The sequence below is a fragment of the Aythya fuligula genome, chromosome 15 (assembly GCF_009819795.1).
Source record: "Aythya fuligula isolate bAytFul2 chromosome 15, bAytFul2.pri, whole genome shotgun sequence".
NCBI classification, from domain to species: Eukaryota; Metazoa; Chordata; class Aves; order Anseriformes; family Anatidae; genus Aythya; species Aythya fuligula.
The window spans coordinates 7,973,106-7,999,149 of NC_045573.1; the positions used below are offsets into that span (position 1 = coordinate 7,973,106).

Consider the following 26,044-nt stretch of genomic DNA (forward strand, 5'->3'; position numbering starts at 1 on the left):
TATACATCTTCCCAGTCATCCTGTTCTGAGTTTACTCGTGAATTATCATCAATATACAAAAGTTGGCATGTATCTCATACAATCCAGACACTTACAGAAGGGAGAGACGGTGGATGTGACATTGTTCTTCATAATTATTTTGACGCACTGTGCAATTCTGAGTTTGATGCTAGTGGTGTTGGACCTCCTTCATATTGGACTGTGGAAAACAGTGAGACCAGTTCCTCTTCTCACTCTTCTGTATAAGACACAACCTGTCTGAAGGAACTTGCCTTTGCTTTGGAATAAAACTTTAAAACTTTGACTTCTTCAGAAGTTGTATTTTTTTTAATACATGCCTAGACTTCCAAAAACACAGAAGTCCTAGCATATTTAAAATTATATGATAGCTATACAGATCTGTTTTAGCAGTGCCCTCCCACCTCTCAAAGGTGTCTGTCAATGCTAGTTGTGGACACAACACTACAAAACACTGCTACCTCTGCAACTCTATTCATCTGGAACTAGTAATCTCTAAGAAGCTATAATATAGTTATTTTTGAAAGTAAGTTTCTTCATTTATGCAACACAAGGGTGGTGCAGATACAAAGTTCTGCTAGAGCTTTTCCTGTTCCTATACAAGAATACATAGACAACCAGTAATGATTACAAGGTTCATCTGGATCACAAGGATCATTTTTGACATACATATTTTTTACATCAACTAAAAGTTACCTTATTTTCTCACAGCAGTTTTAGCTTAAACATACAGGGCCAGACTTGCCAGCATTTTAGATACCACTTTCAGTGAAAAAAATCAACACAATGTATGAACTCAGCACTTTATTTGGTGAGTGCAAGCCCACAATTACACCACGTTAATTTCCTGAAAGAACTGAATTCATAAATAACAATGTAGTAATTTATTTAGAACACAGGTGATTTATAGTTCAGGTCCATCATGAAACTGTATCCCAGCTTTGTTTTTACAACTCATCAAGAAAAGGAGTATTTCCCAAATCACCGCTAGCTGCCATGGATTTCTTCCCACTGACAAACTTCTTCGCAGCCTGAAAACACATCAGAAAAATTGATGTAAGGATATATTCACTACAACAGAGTTTCCTGCCACTCATAGCCTCAACCTCAAGTCATTAAAAGAAATAAGTGACTCCATGACCTATTATAGTAGGTCATTGAGTCTACAGTTTTCATTTGGCTGTCTAAGCTTACTTGCTCCTAATTCAGCTCCTCATTACTTTAAAGGGGAATGACAGAATGACAGCTAGCTATAAAAGGCATAAAATCTTTGGAAGTGGATATTCCCAGAATTCTACTTACACCACCACAAGATACAGTGGTTCTGTCCTTATTGCTAAAGCTATTGCTAGTTACTACTGCAACACAAATAAGTGATGACTAGAAAAATAAGTTTTGTCTTAAAACATCTCTCTGATGGATTTTTGGATGGAATTTGCTTCAAGTATAAACTACATTGCTATTCTGAATTACCTTGCTGCTATATCAGCTTATCACTGAAAGCCTAGTTGTTTTATTAAGCGCACCAAGTATTCTAAGCTCAGGAATCCTAGAAGTCTTGACACAGAGCTGCCCATACTGAAACTCATAGCACATTTTCCTTTAATACTGGTTGGCAGTTTGATCCTCTCAGCTACACTGGCTTTATATAAATAAATATATAGTCTTTTAAATTGAATTAAAGGGCCTTCTGTTAATAAAGGCCTCAAAAGATAGACAACTGGTATATGTAAGCTAATTGCTTAAAAGAAAAGACGTGTGTGTTTTATAAACAAACACAAATGAACACCACTTTTGTATTAAAATCTTACACAGTGATTAAGAAACACCTGTAAATGCTGACACATACTTACATTCACAACATCAGCAGTGGATACTGAGTCAATTTTTTGAGCAACAACAGATGGTGATGTGTGTGTGCCAGAAACCAATGACTCGGAGCCAATTTCATTCAGCAAACCTTCTGCAGATTCCACTGACATCAAATAGGCAGCTTTCAGCTGATTTCTGCCAAACAAAGCATTAAGCAAGTGAGCACATGGGTTCTGTTATTACCACCCCTTGCAAGTGCAATGAGTTTTTAGCATTTTAACTTTTCAAGACTTTGATAAATTTTCCTAACCATAGAAACCTTTCATGCTTGAAAAAGGCACCACAAATAGTCAAAGCATGAAATCAACAGGGTAATGGAATACCACCTGCCTTGGAATGATCAGCCACCCCATGCAATCAGGAGATCTCTAGCTCAAAATTTGTTTCTGTTTGAAGTAACTAATACAAGTACTTCACAAACAAGACAAAACCTATTAAGTTAAAAAATCAGGTTTGAAATTGATGCCTACATCTTATCAAGAACTGATGTGTGTAGAGCAATTTTATGGTAAAGCAGCAGTGATTGTAAATGTTCCTTGTAGAATAGTTCAATTTTCTGGGAAAAGACATCAGATTCATACTGTGATTTTTTTTCCTGGTATAGACAGTCTTACTGCTACTCAAGAAAATCTTAATTAAAAAAGGGTTAGTGGCAGAAAATAGTTTATTTCAATAGAATAGGACTAGGTACCTTGCTATTTTTGACTGAATTGCGATATTCTACAAACATCACTGACCTTGAGAATTTTTTGTCACTCATGTAAAACAAATGTAAAACAGAATGTGTACCATTTAGCTACAAGTGACTATGGCACAACTAGTCATGTCTAGCTTATGTATTCTGTAATCAAGATTTACATGGAGTCCTATAAGCATTTCACATACACAGCAGACAGCATTTTTGTTTTTCTACTTGAGTGAATCTGTACCATATTGTATTGTACAATTACAGCTTTAGAGGCTCAGTGCAGTTTAAACTCTGAGTAGCATTAAACACCATCTCACTAAATGGGTATAGCCCTCTATAAATCATGAACTCCAAAACTCTGCTATTATTACACCTCTGACAGCAATTTTCGCCTTCTCAAAGGTTCCTAAGGGAAAAATATATTTAGAGCACCTGGATGTAATATCACTAATTCAGTGCTTTACATTTGTAAATCCTCATTACTGCTATTCTTAGAAGATTCAGAAGGGCGTAGTTGCTTAATATGACTGTTTCAGGAATTACTGCAGTGTGACTGTACAGGGAATTACCTAAATAATGTATTTTAGAATTCTAATTTAAGTGCCTTAGTACAAGGGAGTATGATTAAAACAACATCATCTGTTGATGCTTGCAAATTCCTTACACTGAAACAGTTAGTTGAAAATATTAACATTTATTGAACAAGTTTTTATGAGGACATACCGCTAACAGAGAATCAGTGTAGCTTCAGGGGAAATAAAGTCTATTGATAGTGCTTCAATTTTAACACAGAAAACGAAGCATTTCACAATAGAAATAGTTACAGCACTATACAAGCCCTGCTGTACAGAATAGCCCAAGTGCTTGACAAGTGGCTGCACGTTAAGGAACCTCTCTATCACATTAGATGGTCCTTTACTCACTTTGCCTTTGTGACATCTTCATCTGTGACACCGCCTTGAGCAATTGCCTTCATCTGGTTCAAAGCAGCTTTAATGACCTGAGAAAAATTAAATCACATAAGATTTCTTCCAGCATTTAATTTAAACATGTTATTCCTATTATCTGATATTTAGAAAGACTTCAGGTGAAAGCAGCTGATAGTAGTAGGATTGTTAGGTCAGCCTCAATATTGAACAGCTTTAGAACAAAACTAAAAACACCCATAAATGCCAAAACATGATTAAAAAAGAGCTGTCTGGATCTGAATTGCAACACCATGTTAATTTGTATGGCCTCACTATTTTTCAGAGTATTTAGTTCTGTCAGCTTAATGAGCTGGCATGCTCATCACAATCTACTTAGGTTTAAAAATTTCAAGTTCTACAATCAACAATCCATGGTACTTTACTAGCTCTAGTTCATATTACATATTTGTACTTTTGAGAAAGTAAGTCTCATTGCCAGCCTACAGAAATGTTGTAACCGAACACGCAGCACTGTCATACAAGAAGGCAGATCAATTGTATTTAAGAAAAATTAGTCTCTGCCTCAAGCCAAAGCACTATTTTGTCAGTTAGGTTGTTAATACTTAAATTCTTATCGGCAACTCACCTGCCCAGCATCTTGAGCCTGGGATATGGTATAAAACCCGAATAGACCAGAATCAGAGTAATTAACATTAAATGCAGAAGCCTGAAAAACAAACATCATCATCTATTGTTTCAAGTAGCAGAACAACTCGGTATTGAGCATAGGGAAATTACTATAAGGATCCAAAATACTGGAATTCAGGAAGCTAGACTCCACCTGTGCAAAGGAAAGATCACATTGGAATGCCTCCTCTGAAATATTTTACCTTATGCAAGAATTAACTAATGAAGACTCTAGCTGGAAAGAGTAACCTCTCAAAGGATAGCATGCATTTTGCTTAAAACATGTGTAGTGACTTTCTGAACTTACATCAAATGGCTGAGTAGTTGCTTTAGCAACACTCTGGTACAGTTTGCTGGTAACATTGCTTCCCCTCTTGATAAGGGGTCCAGCACCCAAAACATGCTGAAGGACACTGAATGCATTTGCTTCCTCACTTCCAACAGCAGCTCCTTCTATTACAACAGCAGCATGGACAAGGCTATCACCATTCTGTTCTCTGATTTCTCCTAAAAATACAGTAACAGAATAAAAAATTATGCAGCATTCAGTTAAAAACTGCTACACATTCAGAGGTAGGGAAAGGAAACACTTCTGCCCAGGGTTATTTTTGTGATGGAGAAGTCAGGTTGTGAAGTTATTGCATACATAGTCAGGAAAGACAGAAAGAAGCTGTTAGTAAGCTGTAGGTCATCATGTAGCTTCCTAATCATTAAACCCCCTTACAACCCTAAGACGCTGCTCTTAACACTTATTAAAACAATTACATTCCTTTGAAAAAAGCATTTAATGAGATCCCCTGCGTTCAAAAAAAAAATAAATAAATGTCTTGCAAGCATAAAACCAAGTACATTACTACACCTAATTTGAGCCTGATCCTAAAAGTATAAGATGATAAAACTGAGTCTCCAGATAACAAATATATAAAAGTACTGTACCCTCTGTTCATAATTCTGACAAAGCCTTGCTTTGTCTTTTATGAAACACTTAACACAGTCTAACATATCTTCCCTAACAGACAGTCTCCAACTGATTCTAGACATTCTTAAACTACTCTCTACCTTTCCCAATTTTTAAGGGAATCTTCCCAGATATGCCAAGAAAAAATATATGCCAGCCTGTTTTTCCACTTCACAGAACAAATGATCATGCAGGTAAAGCTTTATTGAAGACACAGGTTCTGTTTTATCCCAGGACCTTCCATGGTGGGGAGAAGGAAAATCCTCTGTTTATCTAGGTGGGAGATACCACTCAATTTTTATTTCCCATGCAGAACACTTAGCACATCTACATAGTTTTCATCTGTAACTTTAAATAATACTACATTTATAGTAATCCCCCCAAATCATTCAGAACAGGTACAGAAGACTTACTTACCCCCTCGGTAGACAGCCTTTACACTAGAAGTACCAGCTCCACTTCGGATATTTAGAAACTGCTCTGCAACTTGCTTTAAGGTAGAATGCTTTACACCTGCAATGCAATAGTTTATTCCAAGTAATGTCACTGTTACGTAACTGCTATAGTTTTTCAGTAACATAAGTGTTATCATAACAATCTTCTTCTCCAGAGAACTCAGATTTCTATAGTAGTTTTCCCTTATGAATTGCAGTGTCCATTAAAGAACATACATACCTATTCCTACAAGAGCCATTCTCGCACTTGTGAAATTGTTCTGCACAAAATGGTGAAGCTGCAACAGTAAAGTCACATTTTAAGGTATTTGGCATAAAGAACAAAAATGAAAAGCAAGTTCCTGACATTCACTGTTCAGACCTTATACTTCCTAAAGCAACCAACTCCAATGTTTCCAAGAACTGTCTGTAGAACAGCATTTTACATGCTTTCCAGTGACAGCCACAAAACCCTTTTATACAAGACACATTTCATTGACAGCCTTACTATCAACAGAAAGTCGCTGATGTTAACAACCCTTTTAAATGTGAATATGAGTTCTAAACTCAATACTAAAAGCATCAAGGCTACAAATTAGTTTAGCACCAGACTAATAAGATAATAAATACTTACTATATATTTGCTAAATTAATTTTCTCTGTCAAGTATCAACTATTCTTATTAAGGAAACTAAGATAGACTTATAACACAAGAATCCTACCTGCTCAGATGTAATTTTTCCAATCCTGTAATCTGGACAATATAAGGGGTTTGCCAGAGCAGTCTTGTAAGCTGCAGCATGCAAGTTTTCCAGCACTCCTAAGAGGAACAAAGTTTATGACTAACATAATAGCTACTTTAATGAACATTATGAATGAATCTAAATGTTACACCAGTGACTGAGCTATGGTCCACTTCCACACTAAGGCATTCATCCACAAGATCTGCAATAGCAGGACTGTAATAAGCTAAAACTCAGTATTGGACAAGTCCTTAAGCAACAGTCTGCAGACTTCTACCTTTTAAAAACACTAAACACTTGTAAATGCTCAATGCTTTTTGAGCCTCATCAGCAAGCTGCAGATACAGTTGTTTTTTGTTTGTTCATTTTTCTTTTGGGATGGAGAGTGGTAAAAAACAGTAACATTGTTATATATGAGCTGGAAAAAAAAAACATGGATTTGCTAAGAAATTCCATAGCAACAGAAAGACAATACCTATCAACAGGGAAAGGGTGAAAAATGGAATAACCAGGTGACTAAGCAAAGTTTTCCAAAGTTTGTCATTTTGAAGATACTCCCATGAAGCCAATACATTGATCAGAAAATACACCTACCAACTTGAGGATTCTGAAATGCAATTGCTTTGTCAACTTTTAATTGTGGCTGAAGATCAGATACTTCCCATCGCCTGAACTCTGGAGCTGTGGTGACATTTAGAAGGTACTCCATTACTGTATCACTAGAGAAAAAAGTTACAAAGGGATTAAACACAACAAAAGTAACATGTATTTCTTTCCTAGTTGAAAGCAACTCAAACCACCCAATAAGAAGCACATTAACAGAGTATGTCACTAAAGCCAGAGTAGTTATTAGCACAGCTGTATGACAGATGAGAGTTCTAATTCAGTTCTGCCGCATCCATATGCTTGTAAGAGAAAAACAGAAGCTAAATATTAATGCAGTACAGAAGCTAAATATTAATGCAGTAATTTACTGATTTATTACCACGACATTAAAACTAGAGTAACACCTACCCTTTAAAATGGTAAGTCTCTGCTTTACTACAGAGCAATTACAAGTATTTGGTTTACAGTTTATCTGGATACCTACACATAGTCACGCAGGCATTCAACAGAGTAAGTCATTTTCTCTCTCGTTGAGTACACACTAAACAAGAAAAAATACAAAAGCCATTTTAGCAGAGAGCATACGAAGACATTGACTTTTACACGTATTCCCCTATAGCCTGAAGCTTTCAGCAAGGTATTGACTAGAATACAAGTTCAGGTTAACTCTGTTCCAGATGAATGTTTAAAGGAATGGTAATAGGAGCATTTTGATACACACAGTCCTATAGGAGAAATAGATATACCTAAAACCCATGTCTTAGGTATTCAGGTAATAGCAAGTATATTCAGGTTATAACAAGTACCTTGTGACTATCCAAATATAGGATACCATCATAATTCAAGGTAAAAAAAAAAAAAAAGCCAAAACATGAAAAGCCAAACATGAAAAACATGTATAAATAGCAAGCAAGGTAATTTAGAAATAATTCTCTTTGGGCAGAGAACAGTCTGTCTTTTTCATTTGCCTCAACATATTTTTTTGCTTAACAAAAAGGGTAAAGTTTAGATTTATCTAAATCTGTCTTTAACCAAATTCTACATAAAATAATCTTACTGGTTAATTTCCAAGAAACAATGCAAGAAAGCAGGTACAGCTAGATCCCTCTTTTCTCTCTTAGGTTTTGTTTTCTACACTTTAAACTCTCAAGTCCCAAAATCCAGCAACTGCTTGAATTGTTCCCAAAACTGCAGTATGAGTGTTATCTATTCACAAAAGAAGGGAAAAAATAATAAAAATATCAGCAGACCTCAGCAAGTTTAATCTTGAAGACTTAAACTGCAGAAAGCACATTAAGCTTTCTGTACAAATCATAAAACTATTATTTAAAATGCAAATCATGTGTGCACTCTTGAACCTTAGTGAAAGGAGAAGTACAAAAGTCATTCCTTGTCAATGTGCACCATTCCCACGCTGAGCTTATCCACCTACATATTTTAATGCTTATTGTTTTAAGTTTCCCTTTGTCATGTAGCTTGTTTTTATCTTACCAAAATAGATTAGGTTTATGTGCGGTTACAAACCTTAGGCTACCCCCAACAGCTTCAATGCCACGAGTTATCCTGAAGCAAGATGCTCCTTTAGTAGTCTATTAAAAAAGAAATAGGAAAAAAAAATTAATAAAATTATAGCTATTTTAAGAACAAATTTGCCAGAGGTGGTTCAGCACTCAGGCAGATTTGAAACAGTATCTGTTTATTCATTTATACAGAAAACATTATATATGTAAGAAAAGTTAAGCCAACTTACTGCATCCTTGCTATCATTTCTATCATCTGCTCTGATTTTCTAATGTAATTGCTCACATAGTTGCTCCCCAGTCCCATTCCATGAGAATAATCCAAATTTCATCAAACATTTAATAGGATTTTTAACTTAAATAACCTTAACACAACCAGGACAACAGATGCCTACACATACTGTTAGGCTACAAGCTGTCTGGGGAAAGTGACTTCTGGCATTGGTTAGGAAGGAGGTAATAGGCAGCTAGGACATTATTTTTTTCTGCCTGAAACTGAAGTAGATTGAGAATACATTTCACAGCAGTCACTAGTGCTGAGTAACTCTGTCACAATCTGGCTGGTGTGCAAGGATCCGCAGCTACAGCCAGATAACAACTGAGAAAAGCATAGAACAACTATTTGGAAACATTCTACACATACAGGCGAGTTTCTATCAGACATCTGAATTATCTTTTATTGCAGCTTAAGTTACATGCGAAGTTTATTATAGTTGAATTGTGTATATAATTTAAGACACTATGAAAAAGTACAGAGCCAAATAAATAACATTGTCATCCAGGAAGTAATGGCATTTTTCTTGCATTTAAGCCCAGTAACCAACTATCAACGTACATTGTTTTCTGCGCTGTATGATAACGTATGCTACATGTTACCATATCACCTCTTTTTGAAGTCATACATGTAAGCTTCCCACCATTTAATCTATCGCCAAAAACAGTAACAGAGAATAAAAATTTACCAAAGTAGATGCAAGCCGAAGTAAGTGAGCAGTTCCCAAGTTACCAGTGGTTTCATATCTGCTGCCCGCTTTAATGAACACACCAATTCTTGAAGCTGGAGAAAAGTTTTCCAGAGATGCAATAACTAAGCCATTTGGTAATTTTGTGATCTGCATTAAAATAAAATTTGGTTTACTGATCCATTAGAAATACTGTCACAGGTCTTCTCTGACTGACTTATAAATAAAAAGATAAAAAATACCAGTATTCATACTGACCTCCAGATCCTCAGACTCTGGAGATAATTTCACTCGTTCAGCAGTTGCTGATGGTGCAACTTTAGGAGCTACTTTAAGTGAGTACAGTCTCTTCTAGAGGACAAAGCATAAAAGAAAGGATTTTCTGGATTAGTTCATCACGTTACATTGCATACTGAAGAAGCAAATTAATTTCAAGTTGAAATGCAACAAACAACTTCAAGTCCCACAATAAAAACAGTTATTTCCTGTTAAGTCCTCCAGTCATTTTTACATCACTGTTGAAATCTGTACAATGATTTATAAAAGGTTTTTGGAAGTTCAATGAGTAGTACTTAGGAAAGCTTATTTTTCTTTTTGTTGTCCCATAGCATGAATCTCTGTTGACATTATATAGTCTGTAAAACTACTGTATAGGAATTAACTGAACAAATAGCTAAGTAAACCCCATGAACACAGGATAACTTCATAGGTAACTTTATGTGGTACAGGCAGTTCAACTCAGAGTCAGAATATCAACCTATCTACACTGATTACTGAGCACAAATAGGACACAGAAGCAAGTCCCCAAACTGCAGAGCAATAATTAGAAGTAGGCCTTCAAATTGAACCACTTTCCCTTTCAGTAGGTGGCAACTGAAGTGACATTAATGTTGATTTCAAATCTTAAATGCTATTCCCTTCCACATTTTTTTCCTCTGTGAAGTAAGCGTATTTATTGCTCTTCTCAAATCAAAAACCCTCACCCCCTTACATCTCAAAGTAAAAAACTGAGTGACAGGCACACCACTGCAGTCAGCAGTAGGGACAGCAATGCTGGTACTGCCCTTACTTCACCACAGGCACCATTTAACATATTGCGAGTCCAGAAAAAACTCCTTTCTCCCCTCACCACAAATTCGTTAAGATATCTAATCTTAACCTCTAAGCCTTCTTATTTATTAACTAGTAGTGTATGCCTACAACTGACTTCGAAGCATTCTGACACAGAATCCCCTGAGGGCATTTCCAGCAGGCAGCTCCCCCAGGACGTGCCCCGGCCTCACCGGGACGTTTTCCAGCACCACCCCGCCGCCAGGCCCCGCTCGCCAAGGGCATCACCTTGGCAAAAGCGCCCCTGGCGAGCCGCACCGCCGGGAGGCCGCTCACCCCCCTCCCCGCCGAACCGAGCCCCGGGGGAGCCCCGGGAGAAGCCCCCGGCCCAGCAGGAGCTGCCCTGAGGCCCTCCCGGGCCGTGCCCGCGGCCTGCCTGACCTTGAGCCGCCCCCTCCCGCTCCCGCTCCGCCACTCGCCCTCTGCCGGCCCCGTCCTCCTGCCCCTGCCCCTCACTCGCAGCCCCACAGCTCTGCCCGCTCCGCCCGCCCAGAGCCCACCGACGCGGCCCGCCCGGGCTCACCGCCCTGAGGCCGGCTTTCACCAGCCACCAGGACCCTGACAACCGCCCTGGCATCCTCCTCCTCCGCCTGCCCGCCGCCACACGCCGCACCCCTCAGCCCGCGCTCACCGACAGAGCCGGCGCGACCCCCGCGAAGCCCCTCATCCTGCCGCGCCCGCTGAGGAGAACAAGATGGCTGCCCCGGGGGAAGACTCTGCCTTCCCGGCACGCCCTGCGCCGCCGCGACTTTCTAGCGAGCCGAGAGCGACAACTCTACTGCTCGCGGGTAAAAGTCCTCCTCAGGCGGGGGCGGCTGCGCGCATGCGCGGGGCGCGTCTGCCCGGCCTGTGCGGGCCGTATCTGCCCGGCCTGCGCGGGGCGCTGTGGGGCGCGCCGCCATCTTGGGGCTGGGGGTCTCTGGGTGCCCCGCCATTTTGTGGCTGTGGGGGTCCGAAGCGAGCCATGGCGCGGCTCTTCGGTGGCGCTCGCAGCCGCCCCGTCTCTTGGCAGTGTCCGAGGGGGACCAGCGGCCGTTCTCGGGGTTCTGGAGCTCGCTTAAGCCCCAGCGGGGCCGTTTCACCGCCCGCTGTTTCTATGTGTGGGGTGCGAAGCGCCTCTGCAGCGGGCGAGGACTACGGGACGCGCGACCGGGCGCGGGGGGCTGAGGGAGGGGGAGGCCGGGCCCGCGGGGCGGTGCTGCTGAGGGGCGGGGGGCGGTGGCAGCCGCCGGGTACTTAGCGGCGGTCGTGGGGACAGAGCTCGGTGCTTCAGCCCCGTGTCTCTGCCTGGTGCTTTGGCCCCACCGCTCGCCATGGGCTCGGCTCCGCCCGTCTTCATCGGCAGCGACGAGGTGGAGAAGCACCTGCACCGCGCCAGCCTCCTGCTGCCGGCGCTGGAGGCCGCCCTGGGCAACTTCTCGGCCGGAGCAGCCGGGGGCGTCGTGCAGCCGGTGCGCGCCGTGGTGCCGGTGCGGCCTCACGGCGGGTGAGGAGAGCGGGGCGGCTTCCCCGGGCTGCCAGGGGAGCGGGCCGGGCAGGGGGTGATGCTTCCCGTGGCCGCTGTCAGAGGGAGGAGGTCGGGTCCACCGCGGGGAAGGAGAGGGATGGGTGAAATCAAAGTGTTGGGGAAAGGTGGTGGTACCCAGTTGTTGATTAACTTCCCCGTAAGCGCTTGATGTTAACCGTTTCGGTGACTCTGATGCTGAAATTAAGTAATCCTCTTTGAAAGGTACCTGGGAGTTATGCCTGCTTACAGCGCTGCAGACGATGCTCTGACAACCAAGTTGGTGACTTTTTATGAGCACAAGAAAGATTCTTCTGTTCCCTCTCACCAAGCGACTGTCCTCTTGTTTGACCCAACCAACGGCTCTTTAAAAGCTGTGAGTTGAGTGCAACACTTCTGCATTCTCCTCTGTGAATGTTCTGCCAGCTTTCCCTTTTAATTTGTAGACATTGAACTTCACTGGTGTAAACTGGTGTAAGTTTATCATTATTAAAATGTGTTTGTGCCTAATTGGAATTTGGCTGGAGGTCTTACATCTTTCATGCGTGTTAAACAGTACTCTGTGTCCTTTTGTCAGCTGTTTACTGTAATTTGTGATTTGAAGGGAGTCTGTTGGCTCTCAGGGTGACTAGAAGAGAGAGATGATCTGGAAATGTTTACCTTGAATTTTGAAGGAAAAAGGCTTGCTTATTGAAGAATCTTGCACCATCTTAAGCCTAAATCTAAAGAGAAATGCAATTGGTATCAAAGGGAATAGTATTCATGGTCTTTTTTTTTTTTTTAATTAATAATTAAAATGGCCAACATTCTTAAAAATTACACTGTTGTAATGGTGATTATTAAAGGACAAAAACTGGTCATGAAAAGTATAATAGCTTTTCATTCTACACTGTATTGAAAAAACATCCTTTGTCTTAAAGGCCCAAAAATCATTTATACATAGCAGTTAATACACTTTGAGACTGGAATGTCCTCCCATGCATGATACACGCACAAGGAGTTCCATGGTTCTCTGTCACCCTTCTATTACAGGATAAAGCAGTGCAGCTCAAGAATTACTGCCAGCTTGAGCTGGTCCCTGATTGTACCAGAGTGCAGAGTATTGCAGTTGTATCAGTCCCTATACTGGAAACCAAGGAAGTGAAGTGCACCTGCATGTGAGTTAGGAGTAGCTCAGATTTGACCATTTTTCACTCAATTTGTGCTGGTGGAAGGGCATGAAAGAACTGGAATAAGCAGACGATCTGCCCACTTTGTACATGGGCTTCATGTGCTTTGTGGTTGCTGTAGTACTAATTACTGACCTTTATATTTTTGTCTGTGCCCTTAATATAACTTAATGCATATAATTCACAACTTGGTGAAAATATTGGGCCTTTATACATGTTTTCACTGTTTGTTTCAGTCTCATTTTGTTTTTTTTTTTAAAAGGTTCTAGATGGCAGTGTTATTACAGCAAAACGAACCGCAGCAGTTTCTGCAATAGCTACCAAGGTATGTCTTCTATTTCCTAAATCAGAATGGACTCTGTTTGTGGTGTTATCACCACCACATATATATATGTACACACACACATACACACATTTATTTATATATATCAAGTAACTAGAGAGAGTGACTTGTCTTTCACTGTGTGTCAATTTACTTCAAGTTAGAAATAATGTACGTACCTTCAGGGAAAACTTAAAGCACTATTTTCTCGTTTAATTGTGAGTTGTGTTTGGCTTTAAAATTTTGTATGTAATGGCACGAGGAATCTGTGCTGTGTTTTTGTGCTTCATTCTGCATTCTTCAGGGAGTTTGCTTTGGTTTCCTCTGATTTTTTGTTTCTCCTGTGCTTGTCTTAACATGCTTCTTATGGCATTGGGTGATAAAGCTGTGGTAACGTATTCAGTTTTGTTTAGATGTGTATTTTCTGCTATGAGGCCAGTACAGGTGAGTTTCATTGGACCTGGAGAAAGAAGAAAAAGGGGGGCAGTGTGGGTCCTCTTAAGACAGGTGATGTCTATAATAGTTGGTAGACTTGTCCAGAGGTATCTGTTGGTCAATTTCTCTGTCACTGTAAGATGTCCAGATGACTAGCCCTGACTACAACCATAAACTTCAGTGTCTGAAAGACAGGTGATGTAAATCTTAGTGTATGTTGCTTTACATTGTTTCAGTTGGAAATTGTTGCTGTCAAATTCTTTTTTAAAACAATATTTGGCTGTGCCCCTAGCACTGGGTAGAGAGCAAGTCACCTTCCATTGTATAGCAGTATTTTAGTGTTCACCTCAGAGAACGAGGCAGTAAGAAGAGGGCCAGAGCTGAAAGGTACTTTTGTTTTTCACCTGTCAGCTTTACATCAGACCGAAGGCTGACCTCACCACTTCGTTAGTGGCTGTCTTCATGCCAGCCTAAATCTATCCATGGCAATAGAACTAAACTGACATAAAATTGGAGTGAAGAACCTGTCCCCAAGAGCTTCCCAAGGGACAGAACAATTTACAATGGATTCCTCAAACATTAGGTTAGAGGACCTCATTCATTTAATCTATTCTCTACTTAGGCGGTTCTAACAGTTTTTACACAGTCAGGGCTCTGCTGGCCTCAAAGGAGTTTGGCTGCTAAAGGGACTTCACGATCAGACCCTTCATTATTGTCTGCTGTTTTGGGAATTATTCAGGAGTGTTTGAGTTTAGCTCATAGTTGTCATCTTGTCCCCTTTATGGCATTCACTTTTTAAAGACACAGTGCTTTTATGCAAGGAACCTTTGAAATAAGTGCTTCTGTGTCTTTGAAAGAAACATTAAAAAGAGTTCTTGCTACTGAAAAATGTGATCAATGAGATTTTTTTCAATTTTCTTACAGCAGAATAAGTGTTGAGAGCCTACACAGTTCAAAAGCTTTTTATACAGAAGTGAGTGGCCACAGCAAATGCATAAACAAGACACAAGGATAGCTTAGGGCTGGACTCCAGCAACCCTCTCTTCTCCCTTGCCAAATAGTGGTGAATCACAGGCAAAAACTAAACCAGAAAACCAAAAACAGCCATAAGTCTGCATTTCAATCTTGTTTTTCACATTGCTGTTTTTGCAGTACATGGTGCATAGATACAGTTTTTAAGAAAATTCCTTTCTCAGACTTGTAAATCAGGAGTTTCACCATCTGTTGTGTCTAGATCTAGAGATCGTTGTGTTTTGGGATACAGAATAAATACATGTAGCAGTACAGGGTATCTGGGGAAATATTTTATGTATGAGGAAAAACGTTGAAAGGGCCCACTGCTTTCACAACTTCAAATGTGGACATGGGCAGTGTAGGAGAAAAGACAAAAAACAAGGGGTGAGAGGAACCTGAAAGTAATGCTTGTTTTCAGCCAGTACAGAACATCAACACTACAGTTTTACACTTGATTAATCCCAAAGATGTGATACATTATACTAATAGTAGTGTGTGCTAAGGCCCCAGAATCTACGTTGGTTCACGCTGTTGGATGTTAAGTCTGAATTTCGAACTTAACAAACGTGAACAATTAAAATCCAGAATCAAGCCAAAGGATACTTTGGTGCTATTGACGCTAGCTTTTGCATTACTGTATGTATCTGTGTGCATATAGATATATATATACATATATAGTGGTTATTGAATATTTATTTCTATTACTAGGAATTTAATACTAGCTTTTGCATAAAACCATTTTTTGTTGTTTAAATGGATTAAGATTACTGCTTTCTTTTTGTAGTATATTGATACCTATTTCTTATCTGTTAATATATTGTCTTACCTATGCTTTTTTTGTATGTTTGATACCGCTCAGTTGTTAATGCCGGCTTTTGCAGAAGTGCTGTGTATTTTGGGAGCTGGCGTTCAAGCATATAGCCATTATGAAATCTTCATGGAGTTGTTTACATTTAAAGAGGTAATGGACACAACAGGGCACATTCTTTTTTGTCTGTGATATTTCAGGAGGATATTTTATAAATAAAACATGCTACAGACAAAGTTTCACTTCAGAGATTAACGGTGTTTTTGATCCTGTTTACGCAGAACACAATAATACTCTGAACACCTGTAAAATTTCTTGCTCAAATGTTGGTCCAAGTGTGTTGGAAACAAAGTCATGTTTCAGATGGTGTTTTTTTCCCTGAGAAAATCTTACTATGTATGCCATGTTTGGGTGAGCTTTCTGTGACTTTCCATTAAATGTATTTATTGGAAATCCTTGTGTTTTATAAATACGTTTTGACAAGGAGCTGTTACTCTGGCATTGCAAAAAAGCCAATTCAAATGTAGCTGCCCACCCATGGAATTTTCTCACTTATATGGTGGCAATGTTAAAGGGGGAAAAAAAAAGTTTAGGATTGATGTGACTGAAAACTGAAACAGTCTATTCTGTTTCAACAAGGAGAAACTCTCCAGGCTGATGTGTTTTTTCTTTCTTCCTTGAAGGTCAGGATATGGAATCGCACAAAAGAGAATGCCGTGAAGTTTGCTAACTCAGTTAATGGTCCGGTGCAGGTCTGCTCTTCTGCTCAGGAGGCAGTTACAGGGGCTGATGTGATTATAACAGTCACCATGGCAACAACACCAATTTTATTTGGAGAGTGGGTAAAACCAGGTGCCCATATCAATGGTATGCTATGTTCTCATCATTTAAGGACATATTTATTATCATGTATGTTCACATACACCATTTTTGCTACTGTGTTGTTATTTCATGTTCACTTGCTCTCCATTTAAATAGCCCATACAAAAATGTTATTTCCAAAGTGATTCCTGCTCAGTCTGTTGTTTTGCTGGTAGCACTCATCCTTCCTTCATCCACTTTCATAAGCTCCTCTATTTGTTCATTTTGGGGCTGATCACATTGATTTTTACTGGAGTTTAAAAAAAAAATAATAAATGCAATAACCAAGTAAGAACCTCATAGTTTGACCTCTCATTATAGGGAGGTTTTGTTTTTTTTTTTCCTGTCTTTTTGTGATGTTACCACCTTATTGTTCGGAGTTTCTGGATGCGGTGAGATTTGTTTATTTTTTTAATTGTGCGCCTAATTCAGATGACCTTGTGAACTTTCCAAATGGCACGGTAATGAGACAAAAGCGACTTGTCAAAGGGGACGATTTAAAGTAAGTTCCCACATTCTAGCAGCATCCTACCAATTTTTCAAACTCAGTTTAGTCCTTTATCATTGAATGCTGTCTGTGTTATGTCACGGCATGGTAGTCAGAAGTACAACCAAAATCAATTAAGATCTACAGTCACTGAAGAGACACATACACAAAAAACCTTTTCCTTTCTTTGTCTTCTTTTTCTTTCTCCATTTAGGCATTCAGGCAACATGGAATCTGTTATTCCGTAACGGTCAGACACTTCTAGAAAACGTTTGACTACAGTAAAACTTTCATTAACCTATGAAAAGTTTGTAATGATCTTTCTGTACTTAAGACAAATCAAGCAGTTTAACTTCTTTAGTTTCTCTAGCTGTGTATAACCTGCTCTTTTTGTACTACTTACAGTGTTACAAGGAGATGATAGAAGCTGTAAGTTTAAAAATCTTGGTTAGTAAAATTCAGCTGTCTACTTGTTCAGGTCTTTGCTGCAAACTACTTTGTTTCTGATCTGTTAAGGATAAATGAGGGATTGTTCAAATCTTATTTGTCTCTATAGACATGTAACATGAATGCAGTCTGGATCAAATTGAAGGACGATAAAATTCAGGTCATTTGGCAATGATCTGATGAAAGAGGAGGAGGGTGCAAAAGATAATGGACAAAGGGAGATAGTTTTCTTATGCCTCAGCTACCCAGAGTGTCTGGCCAAGGATAATCTTCTGGCAAATATAAAATGTTTTAGAGAAGCTTTGTTAGTTAACTTAGTTTTGGTGTGACACATAAACAGCCACCATCGTTTAAGTTGGCAGTCACAGAAACTGAGGCCACTGTCTGCAGAAGAGATGTAGTCTGTTTAACCTTAAGATTATCTTCCCTGAGTTGCTTTGCCAAATGATTGTGGTCTGTTCTGATGGTGCCTTCTGTAAGCAGAAAAGAATAATTATGTCACAGTTAAGTACTGGTGTCATGCTCAGTGCTGTTAACAAAGGCTTGTTTGTTTTGTACTTACACGTACAGTTTCACATCCATACAAGAAATATATGTGATGAGGAAGGGCTAAGAGTGCTATCTCCCCTTTGTCTTCTTAGCATTACTTGATAGGAGCAGTTTGACCATTCTACCAAAGAGATGGAAACAGTGCCAGCGAAGAACCTCAGTTCTGTGAGATCTGCTTCACAGAGAGTTGCAGCTTAATGCTTCAGCAGGTTGAAGTGCAATGACTTACTGGTTCCAGTAGTCCAGGGTTTGCTTACGAGGATTACAAGACCTTTGTCAGCAGCACCATCTATCTGACTAGAGGTCAAGGTTGCTGTATGTTTTAATAAGGGTAATGCTTTTGGAGGGTTGGATGCAATGTAATCTTTAACTGACACTAATGGAAATTTAAGGAGTCAGCACGTTACAGAAATGGGCCATATACACCTCGGCATTACAGCTGAGGCCAGGTTGAGAGAAATCCCAGCCTTTACCAGTTGTTCAGGTGCATCTTTATTTGTTTGTTTGTTTTTTAAACCAATGAGCATGTCATCAGTGACAATGTGAGACTGTATATTATATTTCCACAGTAATGTCCATTGTTAGTTCACACATGTCTTTTGGACAAAACATGTTTTGAATTCACTTTAAACGTTCTTCCCAAGTTCATTACTTTTATTGTCTCAGCTGTTGGAGCAAGCAGACCAGACTGGCGAGAACTGGATGATGAACTGATGAAGAATTCTGTTCTGTTTGTGGATTCCAGAGAGGCTGCTCTTACTGAATCAGGAGATGTTATATTATCAAAGGTGAGGCTTTTTTAAATGAGGGACTTTCTCTGACAGAACCATGTGCATTCATTATTAACCATTACATGGCACCATATGGCGTTAGCATATTTTCAGCATTGGTCTTTGTGTACAAAGTATTGTTTTGAAAGCTGGACATTTCCTGCACCATTTGGTGGTAGTTGCATATTTTTCAAAGCTTCTTGTTAAAACCTGTAACTTTCGCATAAGATTTCAGTGTGACTGACACAAATCTGGCCCCTAGAGACTGGATGACAGAAGCCAAGCAGGCAGTTACTGATTTGCAGAAATTTGATGGGAAGAGACTATTTTAGGTTTATTGGAGTTTTCTTCTTCTCTTTTAATATTTGTACAGAACAAATATGGTTTCCACTTCTGACGGTCAGATCAAGTAAGGTATGTGAAGCCCCATCTCTTTTGTTGGATAGGTAACAAGCTATCCACTCTGAAAAGCTTATTTACTGAGGAAACTGACAAATGGTCTTTCTCTGAAAAGCATTCCACTTTCCTGAGATTTCTTTCCAGTTTCTGTATTATTGATATGAATACTGGTCTGCTTTTCAACAGGAAGGAATCAGTTATGGGATAGCAGAACTGGAGGGGTTTCATTTGAAGTCACTCAGGGAAAAAAAAAGTTTTAATGTACATATGAATATTACATTTCTGTATAAATATGTATTATTTTTTTTTTCACAGGCAGAGATTTTTGCTGAGCTGGGAGAGGTACTGAAAGGTACAAAACCAGCCCTGCCTGAGAAAACAACGGTCTTTAAATCACTAGGTAAGCCCCTCCTGTGTGCAAGCCTGACAGAAGACAATGCCTTGTTATTTATTAGGTCCCCGATGCGTGGGAAAACTGCTGATCATCTTTAAAACTGCAGTGGCAACATGTTCTACAAAAGGAACTAGACTGTGATTTGCATTTTCTCTTTTTATTGATTTAGCAGGACTGATGTAATGAAAAGAGATAAGAAAGCAAACAAACAATAGGAAAAGTACCTTTTCCATTTCACAGTTATTGAAAAATGAATGCAATGTTTATTAAGGCAGCCCCAACATGAATGTCCTGTTGTCATGCCTCTGAAGTCTGTCCAACCTACAGATAATGTGTCAGTGCACTGTAGTGTTGTGGCTGCTGTTCGGGGAAAGGAACAGGAGTGGTGATGAGTTACCATGTTCTGAGCTGTATGATGTATCTGAAAGGGTCAAACTGTGATGTGAACACTGAATCAGAAAATGAGATTCCTGCTATTACATTAACTTCATATCAGACACACAATTACATGGTGGCAATAACTTTGAACATAGCACTGCAGGTGTTTGGGTTGGGGAGTTAATCCTGTTCCTGTCCAATTAGATAACTTTGTAAGTCTTTCTCTTTCCTTCTGAAGCTGTATTATTTAATACAGCTGAAGCACTGTTTGAAGATGACTAATTCTCTTTCAGGGATGGCGGTTGAAGATACAGTAGCAGCAAAATTTGTTTATGATTCCTGGTCAGCTGCTAACTAAAGAGGGAAGTCTACGATGCCAACAAGGCCATAAAATATGAAGAAAATAATTTGCACTTCGTTTCCTTGGATTTTTTGTTAACAAGAAGGGCAGCAATCCTGTCTGAATGCAGCCCTTCTACAACTTTCAAGAATGAAAAGTAAACTGTCACGTGTTTTCCAATGACAAGTGTTAGATACCTTCAGTATTATTAGTAAATATATCTCATGTAAATGCCAAGTGTTAGATATTTGCATTGACATTAACAGGTATTTATGTATTTTGGTATAATTCTGGAATCAGTGCATTTCCTCCTTAATTATTTCTGTAGCGGGAACCTGGGGGTAGATTTCATGCTTCTAGAGGGGTAATTCCTACAGGGTAGAAGACAGCAGTTCAGAGAACAGAGTTTGACGTTCAACTGTGATGGTACTTCAAATACCACTGTGGTTTTGTTATTGCATGGGCAGTTACCTAGTCTTCAGTCTCTCCTGGGGACACAGCCCACCTAGGCTCAAGCATGCATCTTCCCTTCCAGCTCAGGCTGGGGTCTAGAAGTCACCATCCTTACTTCCAGCCCCCGACAGCCCTCACTTCCTGCCCTCAGATACAATTGATTTCCATTTAAGAGCACGCTCCTGAGTGGGACTTCTTTATGAAGAATGATGGTTAAAATCTTCCAAATCTTCCCTATGGTTAGATTTGCTTCCGTAAAAGACCTGGCTCAGGAAGGCTCAAAGAGTGCAAAATTGGAGCTGCTGTTATGTACATCTTAACTGTGAGAAAACTGTATGCAGTACCTTTTTTAGTACATTCCTGTTTGGAGTTTTGCACTTTTCTTGTTGCAAGGAGTCATCCAAAATGTGAGCACTAAAAATGTTTTTTGACTTAACTTTTACCTGTATTCTCTTGGGAGATTTTCCTGTTAATCTATTGTGTTTGTAAGTTGTTTTCTAAGTTTCTTGAAGGTTGAAACAATGCTGAGTTCAGTGGGATAAACTTCAAGTATACAGGCAAATATTTTCATCTTGGCTGTACCATGCATCATTTGGTAATTGTTCTTTCATGCCAGTGGGTATTTGCTGGAGCAGGAATTTCAATGATCCTTTCTTGAAAGAGGAGCCCAGGGACATTCTACAGAAGTTCCAGTTCTGTGCTGTTATGCAACTGCCTTATGAAAGATTGAGCATCTGAAAAATAGCCATTGCCCTGGAAACAAATTCCTGTCTCAAGCTAGAGTTGTGCCTTGTGAAATTTTATTTCATCTTGCATATTATTTCATGTAGGCTATTCCTTCCTTCTGTGGAAGGATTAGATGACATAGAATAAATGGAGCAAGAGGAAGGCGGTTCAGAAGCAGTTAGTGTTACAGCCTCTGATGGTGCTCAAGTAAGTGTAGAAGATGTTAATGAGTACAGTGCAGATGTGGCATAAGTAATACTCCAAATTATAAGCTTGGTGTAAATTAGTTGGAAAAGCTAGTAAGTGGCAGAGTTTGTAATGTATACAACTTCAGGATGGAAGGATACCAGACCAGTAAGTGAATGGGACTAAAGGATGTGTTCACGAGGATAAAAATGTAATTCCACTGATCTTGTTTATATCAGTGGAAACAAGAACAGATATTTCTCTACTATATTTTACACTTTTTAATTATAGCAAAGTTACCTGTGTATTTTTAGACATGTCTTTTTCTTTGTGTCATTCATGAAGCATTCAGAAATGTGTGTTGGCTGAGCCTGTTACTTCAGTGACGGAGAACTCCACTAGCATGAGGCAAATGTGACAGCCTTAGGTGTTCTATCTTCAGGAACTGTATGGACACTTGCACTTACTATTTGTAAGAATATTGTCCAAGTTCTGTGCCTGTATGGATAAAAATTTGTAATTTCAGATGAGGTACCGTGTTTGGGAAGCAGACATACGGTTTATATTCACATGTACTCATCTACAGACTATGCACTTTAAAAAGTAGATGGAGCCAGTCCAAAGACCTGAGTCTGAAAACAGTGTTCCCAGCTTTCCTTGGCAATAGGAGGGTCTGGGAGCCTGGCTTCAGCATTTTACTTCTGAATTCTTGAAGAGGATTCAATTCAATTATAATGGAAGTTGCTTGTATGTTGTCTTAGATTTTTGGGGGTGGGGTAAGGGTAAAAAATAGTCTTAATTTCCATGTTTTCTTCTCTTACAGATTACTGTCTCAGGATTTGTGTAACTTGGATTTATGTTAAAAATAAATAGCTACTGCCGTTCGACTTTCGTTTTTTTATCCATTGTTTGTCTGTTCTGGGTAGTGTTTGTTGTGAAGATCAGGAGGAAAGTAAGCTGTTGCACTGACTGCTGTTACAGTAAATGTGATCACAATGTAAAGGGAAAAACAGACAGACTGCTCTGCTCTATTGTGATGCTCAGTTTTGCAGTCATTGTCCTGCATTGTACATTCCCTCCTCTGCACTGGACAGACATCAGGAGTAATAAATCCTTAAGGAAATAAATTCTTGTAGTTGGCAGAGCTGTGTTTGTGTGAGATCCCATGGTTTTACAATTTGGCTTTGGATTGGACCATAAGATCACACGTGATGCACATCTCTCATTAAATGTGCTGTATTAATGTTACTAAGGAGTGAGATCTAGGATTCACTAATTTAAATGTTTCCAAATTATAGAAGAAACAGGGTGGTGAAAAACACTAGGGAAACAGCAGAACATGGTTGGGGGGGGGGAATGAAATGTGAGTATTCTTACTGTTTTTTTCCCCTCTGTTGTTCAACATGACTGTTCTCTGCCAGAAGCCAATTTCCAAGACCACCCTGCAAGAAAAGGGCAGGGAGTATTTTAGTTGAGTTTAAAATGGCTGCTATGTTGGGGCTTACTCAGTTGCCTAAAAATCCAGGGGGGGTTCTCGGGGACTTCAGCTTCTACATGCAGCTCTAGAAGGACAAAGGTCTTCTGTAGATCTTGTGCTCTATCTGCTGGCTCTGTAGTTACTGCAGGTGCCTAAGGACACACTGAAACACACTGCATGCTTGTGACAACTGCATCAACCAAGTTATGTGCAGGTAGTCTGAGCCATTCGCTCTGACTGTCAGGGTTCTCAGCAGTTAAGCAGGTTTACAGATGAATATGCAGAGAAAATTTTCAGTGCAATTCAGAGATTCTCCCCATCTGGTATTCCTAAAATGTAATTTCTCCAGGTGCCTTTATGGGTACTCCATTTGACTCTGATCAGCCAGAGGCACCTGCATACTTAACAGAATCTTGGAAAATATTTCCCTGGAGGATCCAATGCAGTTTAAAGTCTGGCTTTAAGGGTGCGTTATGCTCACCACCTTGTACTAGTGACAAGCCTTCAGAGCAGTGCGGATGTAGTCTCAACCTTGTGTCAGGGGAGCTGCAGAGCAGTGAGGCTGGGCTTGCTGCTTCTGTGGCTGCTGGGAGGAATAGGAGGGATCTCCCCCCTGCTCTGCTGAGGCTGGCAGCAGGGTGGGGACAGGCCTGGCTTCCCAGCAGTGACACAGATGTCCTAGCACTGAGGCTGTGGCTCTTGCACTGTCCTCAGCCACCCACACCTGCAAGGAGTGGCTTGTTCTACCTTTGCCACAAAGTAATTCTGGCTTGCACTCTGGCCAGCAGTGCGGGGGCTGCCTTAGAACTGCACAGAACAGTTCAAAGACCGTTTTCTTGTTTCCGCACTAGTCCCTGACAGAATAGCAGTGGTGGCTCCCCAGGGGTGGAGCTGCTCTGTTGTAAGGGCAGCCACTAACCAGGTCCTCCGTGAGCAACACCTTTCAGTGATGGTGAGTTGTAGGAAGGTCACAAACTTTTGTTTAGGCAGCTAAATGGAGGGGCTGACTGTGGGGGAGAGTGCCTATCCTGAATGATACAAAATAAATGGCTGTATAGCTTATGGGGTAGAGCAGGATGGGGAATGGGGTTGTAGGCCTAGTCGAGCAAACCGCCCTGCACTTTTACTGCAGTTGTGTGAGTGAGAATGATAGGGTTTGACCCTTCAAAATCCACTTGTCACATACCCATGAATACAAAAAGTTCGTCATTTGCTTCTTGTTTTGTTAAAAATCTGGGTGTTTCATAGCCAAAACCAAAACACCCCAGCAGGTTAATAACACAGAGGCTGAGGGATGCTGTCTGCTTTAATTACTGTGCTGAACACAGCAGTCACTTGAGGTTGCACAGCATAAGATTTTGATGTGACTGCTTAATAGGAGAAAATATCAATGTGCTGAAGTACAGGAATCCAAGGAGAAAAGAATGCAGAATAAAGTCCAGCCAAGAAAAGCAATCACAGTGAACAAATTAAAGAAATGAGATGTGGAAAGAAGGAACCATGAGAAATAGATAAATGATAAATAAATGTCCATAAATTGAGTGCACTCTGAAGGAAGAAATCATAGATAGATATATACGATAGAAAGATATAAAAGGAGATTTAAAGGTAAAAGTCCTGTTAATAATTGTGCTTCTAAAATGTGAGATGTTAGCCAGAGCATGGCTACTACAAAAGCCTTATTAGATTCACAAGACAACAGGAATGATTAATTCATGTCAGATAGTGCTGGCTTCCCAAGGGAATAGGTCCAAGACAGATGAAGAGAAGCCTGATCTGGGTGCCTCCAGATGGACTGTAAAGAACAGGAGCTTCCACAGAAGCAGTGTATTGTTTTCTTTCTCTTTCCCTTTATTTAGGCTCAGTGTATATGTACCCAGTTACATGCCATTTTCAGGCTGAGGCTGAAAATGACCAACAGAAAATGCTGGATGAAAAAGCCCTCATTTCTGTGACTTTGCATGACAAAAGCACCCTGTACGAGCCAAGCTGAGGACATAGAAAAGATCAAAAATATTGAAAATAAAACCTCAGATTATTGTAGTTAAATGGATTGCATCTTGATGTCACTTAGGACATGATGGATGCTGGCAAATGGGTCCAGTGTAGTGATACAAGAGAAAAGAACATGCAACTCACACCAAACATCTCTTGGCAAGGTACTTCATATATTTTTAAATTAATATAAATGCAGTAGCAAGAAGCCTGACTGACAAGAACACAAAACTTGCTGTAAATTACTCATATTTATATTAATTCAGCAGTTATAAGAGTCAATAAGCCACAGCTGAAATCAAGGTTCAGATTCACCTTCTAGCATACCATCACTACCAGGAAAGGCAGTTTGTAGCAACCTAACAGAAGTGAATGAGTGAATGGAGAAAACTCTAAACTCTAAGCTCTCGAGCTTTGGGAATGCTTTTTTTTTTTTTTTTTTTTTTTTTTTTTTTTTTTTTTTTTGTGGTTTTGGAGAAGAAAGAAAGGGTTTTAATAAAGAATGTGCTATGTCTGGCCTTCAATAATATTTTAAGTTATTCAGACAAAAAGAAATCCAATCTCCATAAGAAGGGAGAAAAAGCTTTGAATCTAAAGCTTTTAGTTTTTTTTTTTTACCTTCACATCGGTTCTTTTTGGTAGAATGTGCTTGAATTAAAATCCTGTGTACCATAGCCATCTATGTCTTTGACCTTGCTATACCACCTAAAGCAATTGGTAACCTCTTTGCCTTCCATTTTAGCAGATGTTTGAAAAGAACTGCATTCTATTTTGAATCAGGAAAAGATAATCAGTGTGCAGGTTACAGCAACAGGTACATTAAT

The 26,044-nt window shown here is 39.9% G+C and overlaps 2 protein-coding genes across 3 annotated transcripts; one reads left to right on the top strand and one right to left on the bottom strand.

The window, feature by feature from the left end:
* Positions 1 to 805: 805 nt before the first annotated feature.
* On the bottom strand, positions 806 to 11,279 carry LOC116495091 (cytochrome b-c1 complex subunit 2, mitochondrial). Its single transcript, XM_032197308.1, has 14 exons — positions 11,138 to 11,279; positions 9,655 to 9,747; positions 9,397 to 9,546; positions 8,439 to 8,503; positions 7,399 to 7,455; positions 6,903 to 7,027; positions 6,288 to 6,385; positions 5,807 to 5,864; positions 5,549 to 5,644; positions 4,481 to 4,680; positions 4,133 to 4,213; positions 3,502 to 3,578; positions 1,872 to 2,025; positions 806 to 1,049 (listed from the first exon to the last, which is right to left on the bottom strand). Exons 1-14 carry the CDS (start codon positions 11,171 to 11,173, stop codon positions 966 to 968), a joined length of 1,374 nt encoding a protein of 457 aa, XP_032053199.1. The 5' UTR covers positions 11,174 to 11,279; the 3' UTR covers positions 806 to 965.
* Positions 11,280 to 11,494: 215 nt separating this feature from the next.
* Positions 11,495 to 22,845, top strand: CRYM (crystallin mu). 2 transcript variants are annotated; one of them, XM_032197311.1, is made up of 9 exons: positions 11,495 to 11,611; positions 12,236 to 12,386; positions 13,442 to 13,504; positions 15,810 to 15,911; positions 16,442 to 16,625; positions 17,512 to 17,553; positions 18,769 to 18,890; positions 19,587 to 19,671; positions 20,337 to 22,845. In XM_032197311.1, the coding sequence occupies exons 2-9, from the start codon at positions 12,249 to 12,251 to the stop codon at positions 20,399 to 20,401; spliced, it is 801 nt and encodes a 266-aa protein (XP_032053202.1). In that variant the 5' UTR covers positions 11,495 to 11,611; positions 12,236 to 12,248; the 3' UTR covers positions 20,402 to 22,845. The 2 variants fall into 2 exon arrangements, with proteins under 2 accessions (XP_032053202.1, XP_032053201.1); XM_032197310.1 differs by lacking the exons at positions 11,495 to 11,611; positions 17,512 to 17,553 and adding an exon at positions 11,743 to 11,992.
* The last annotated feature ends 3,199 nt before the right edge of the window (positions 22,846 to 26,044 follow it).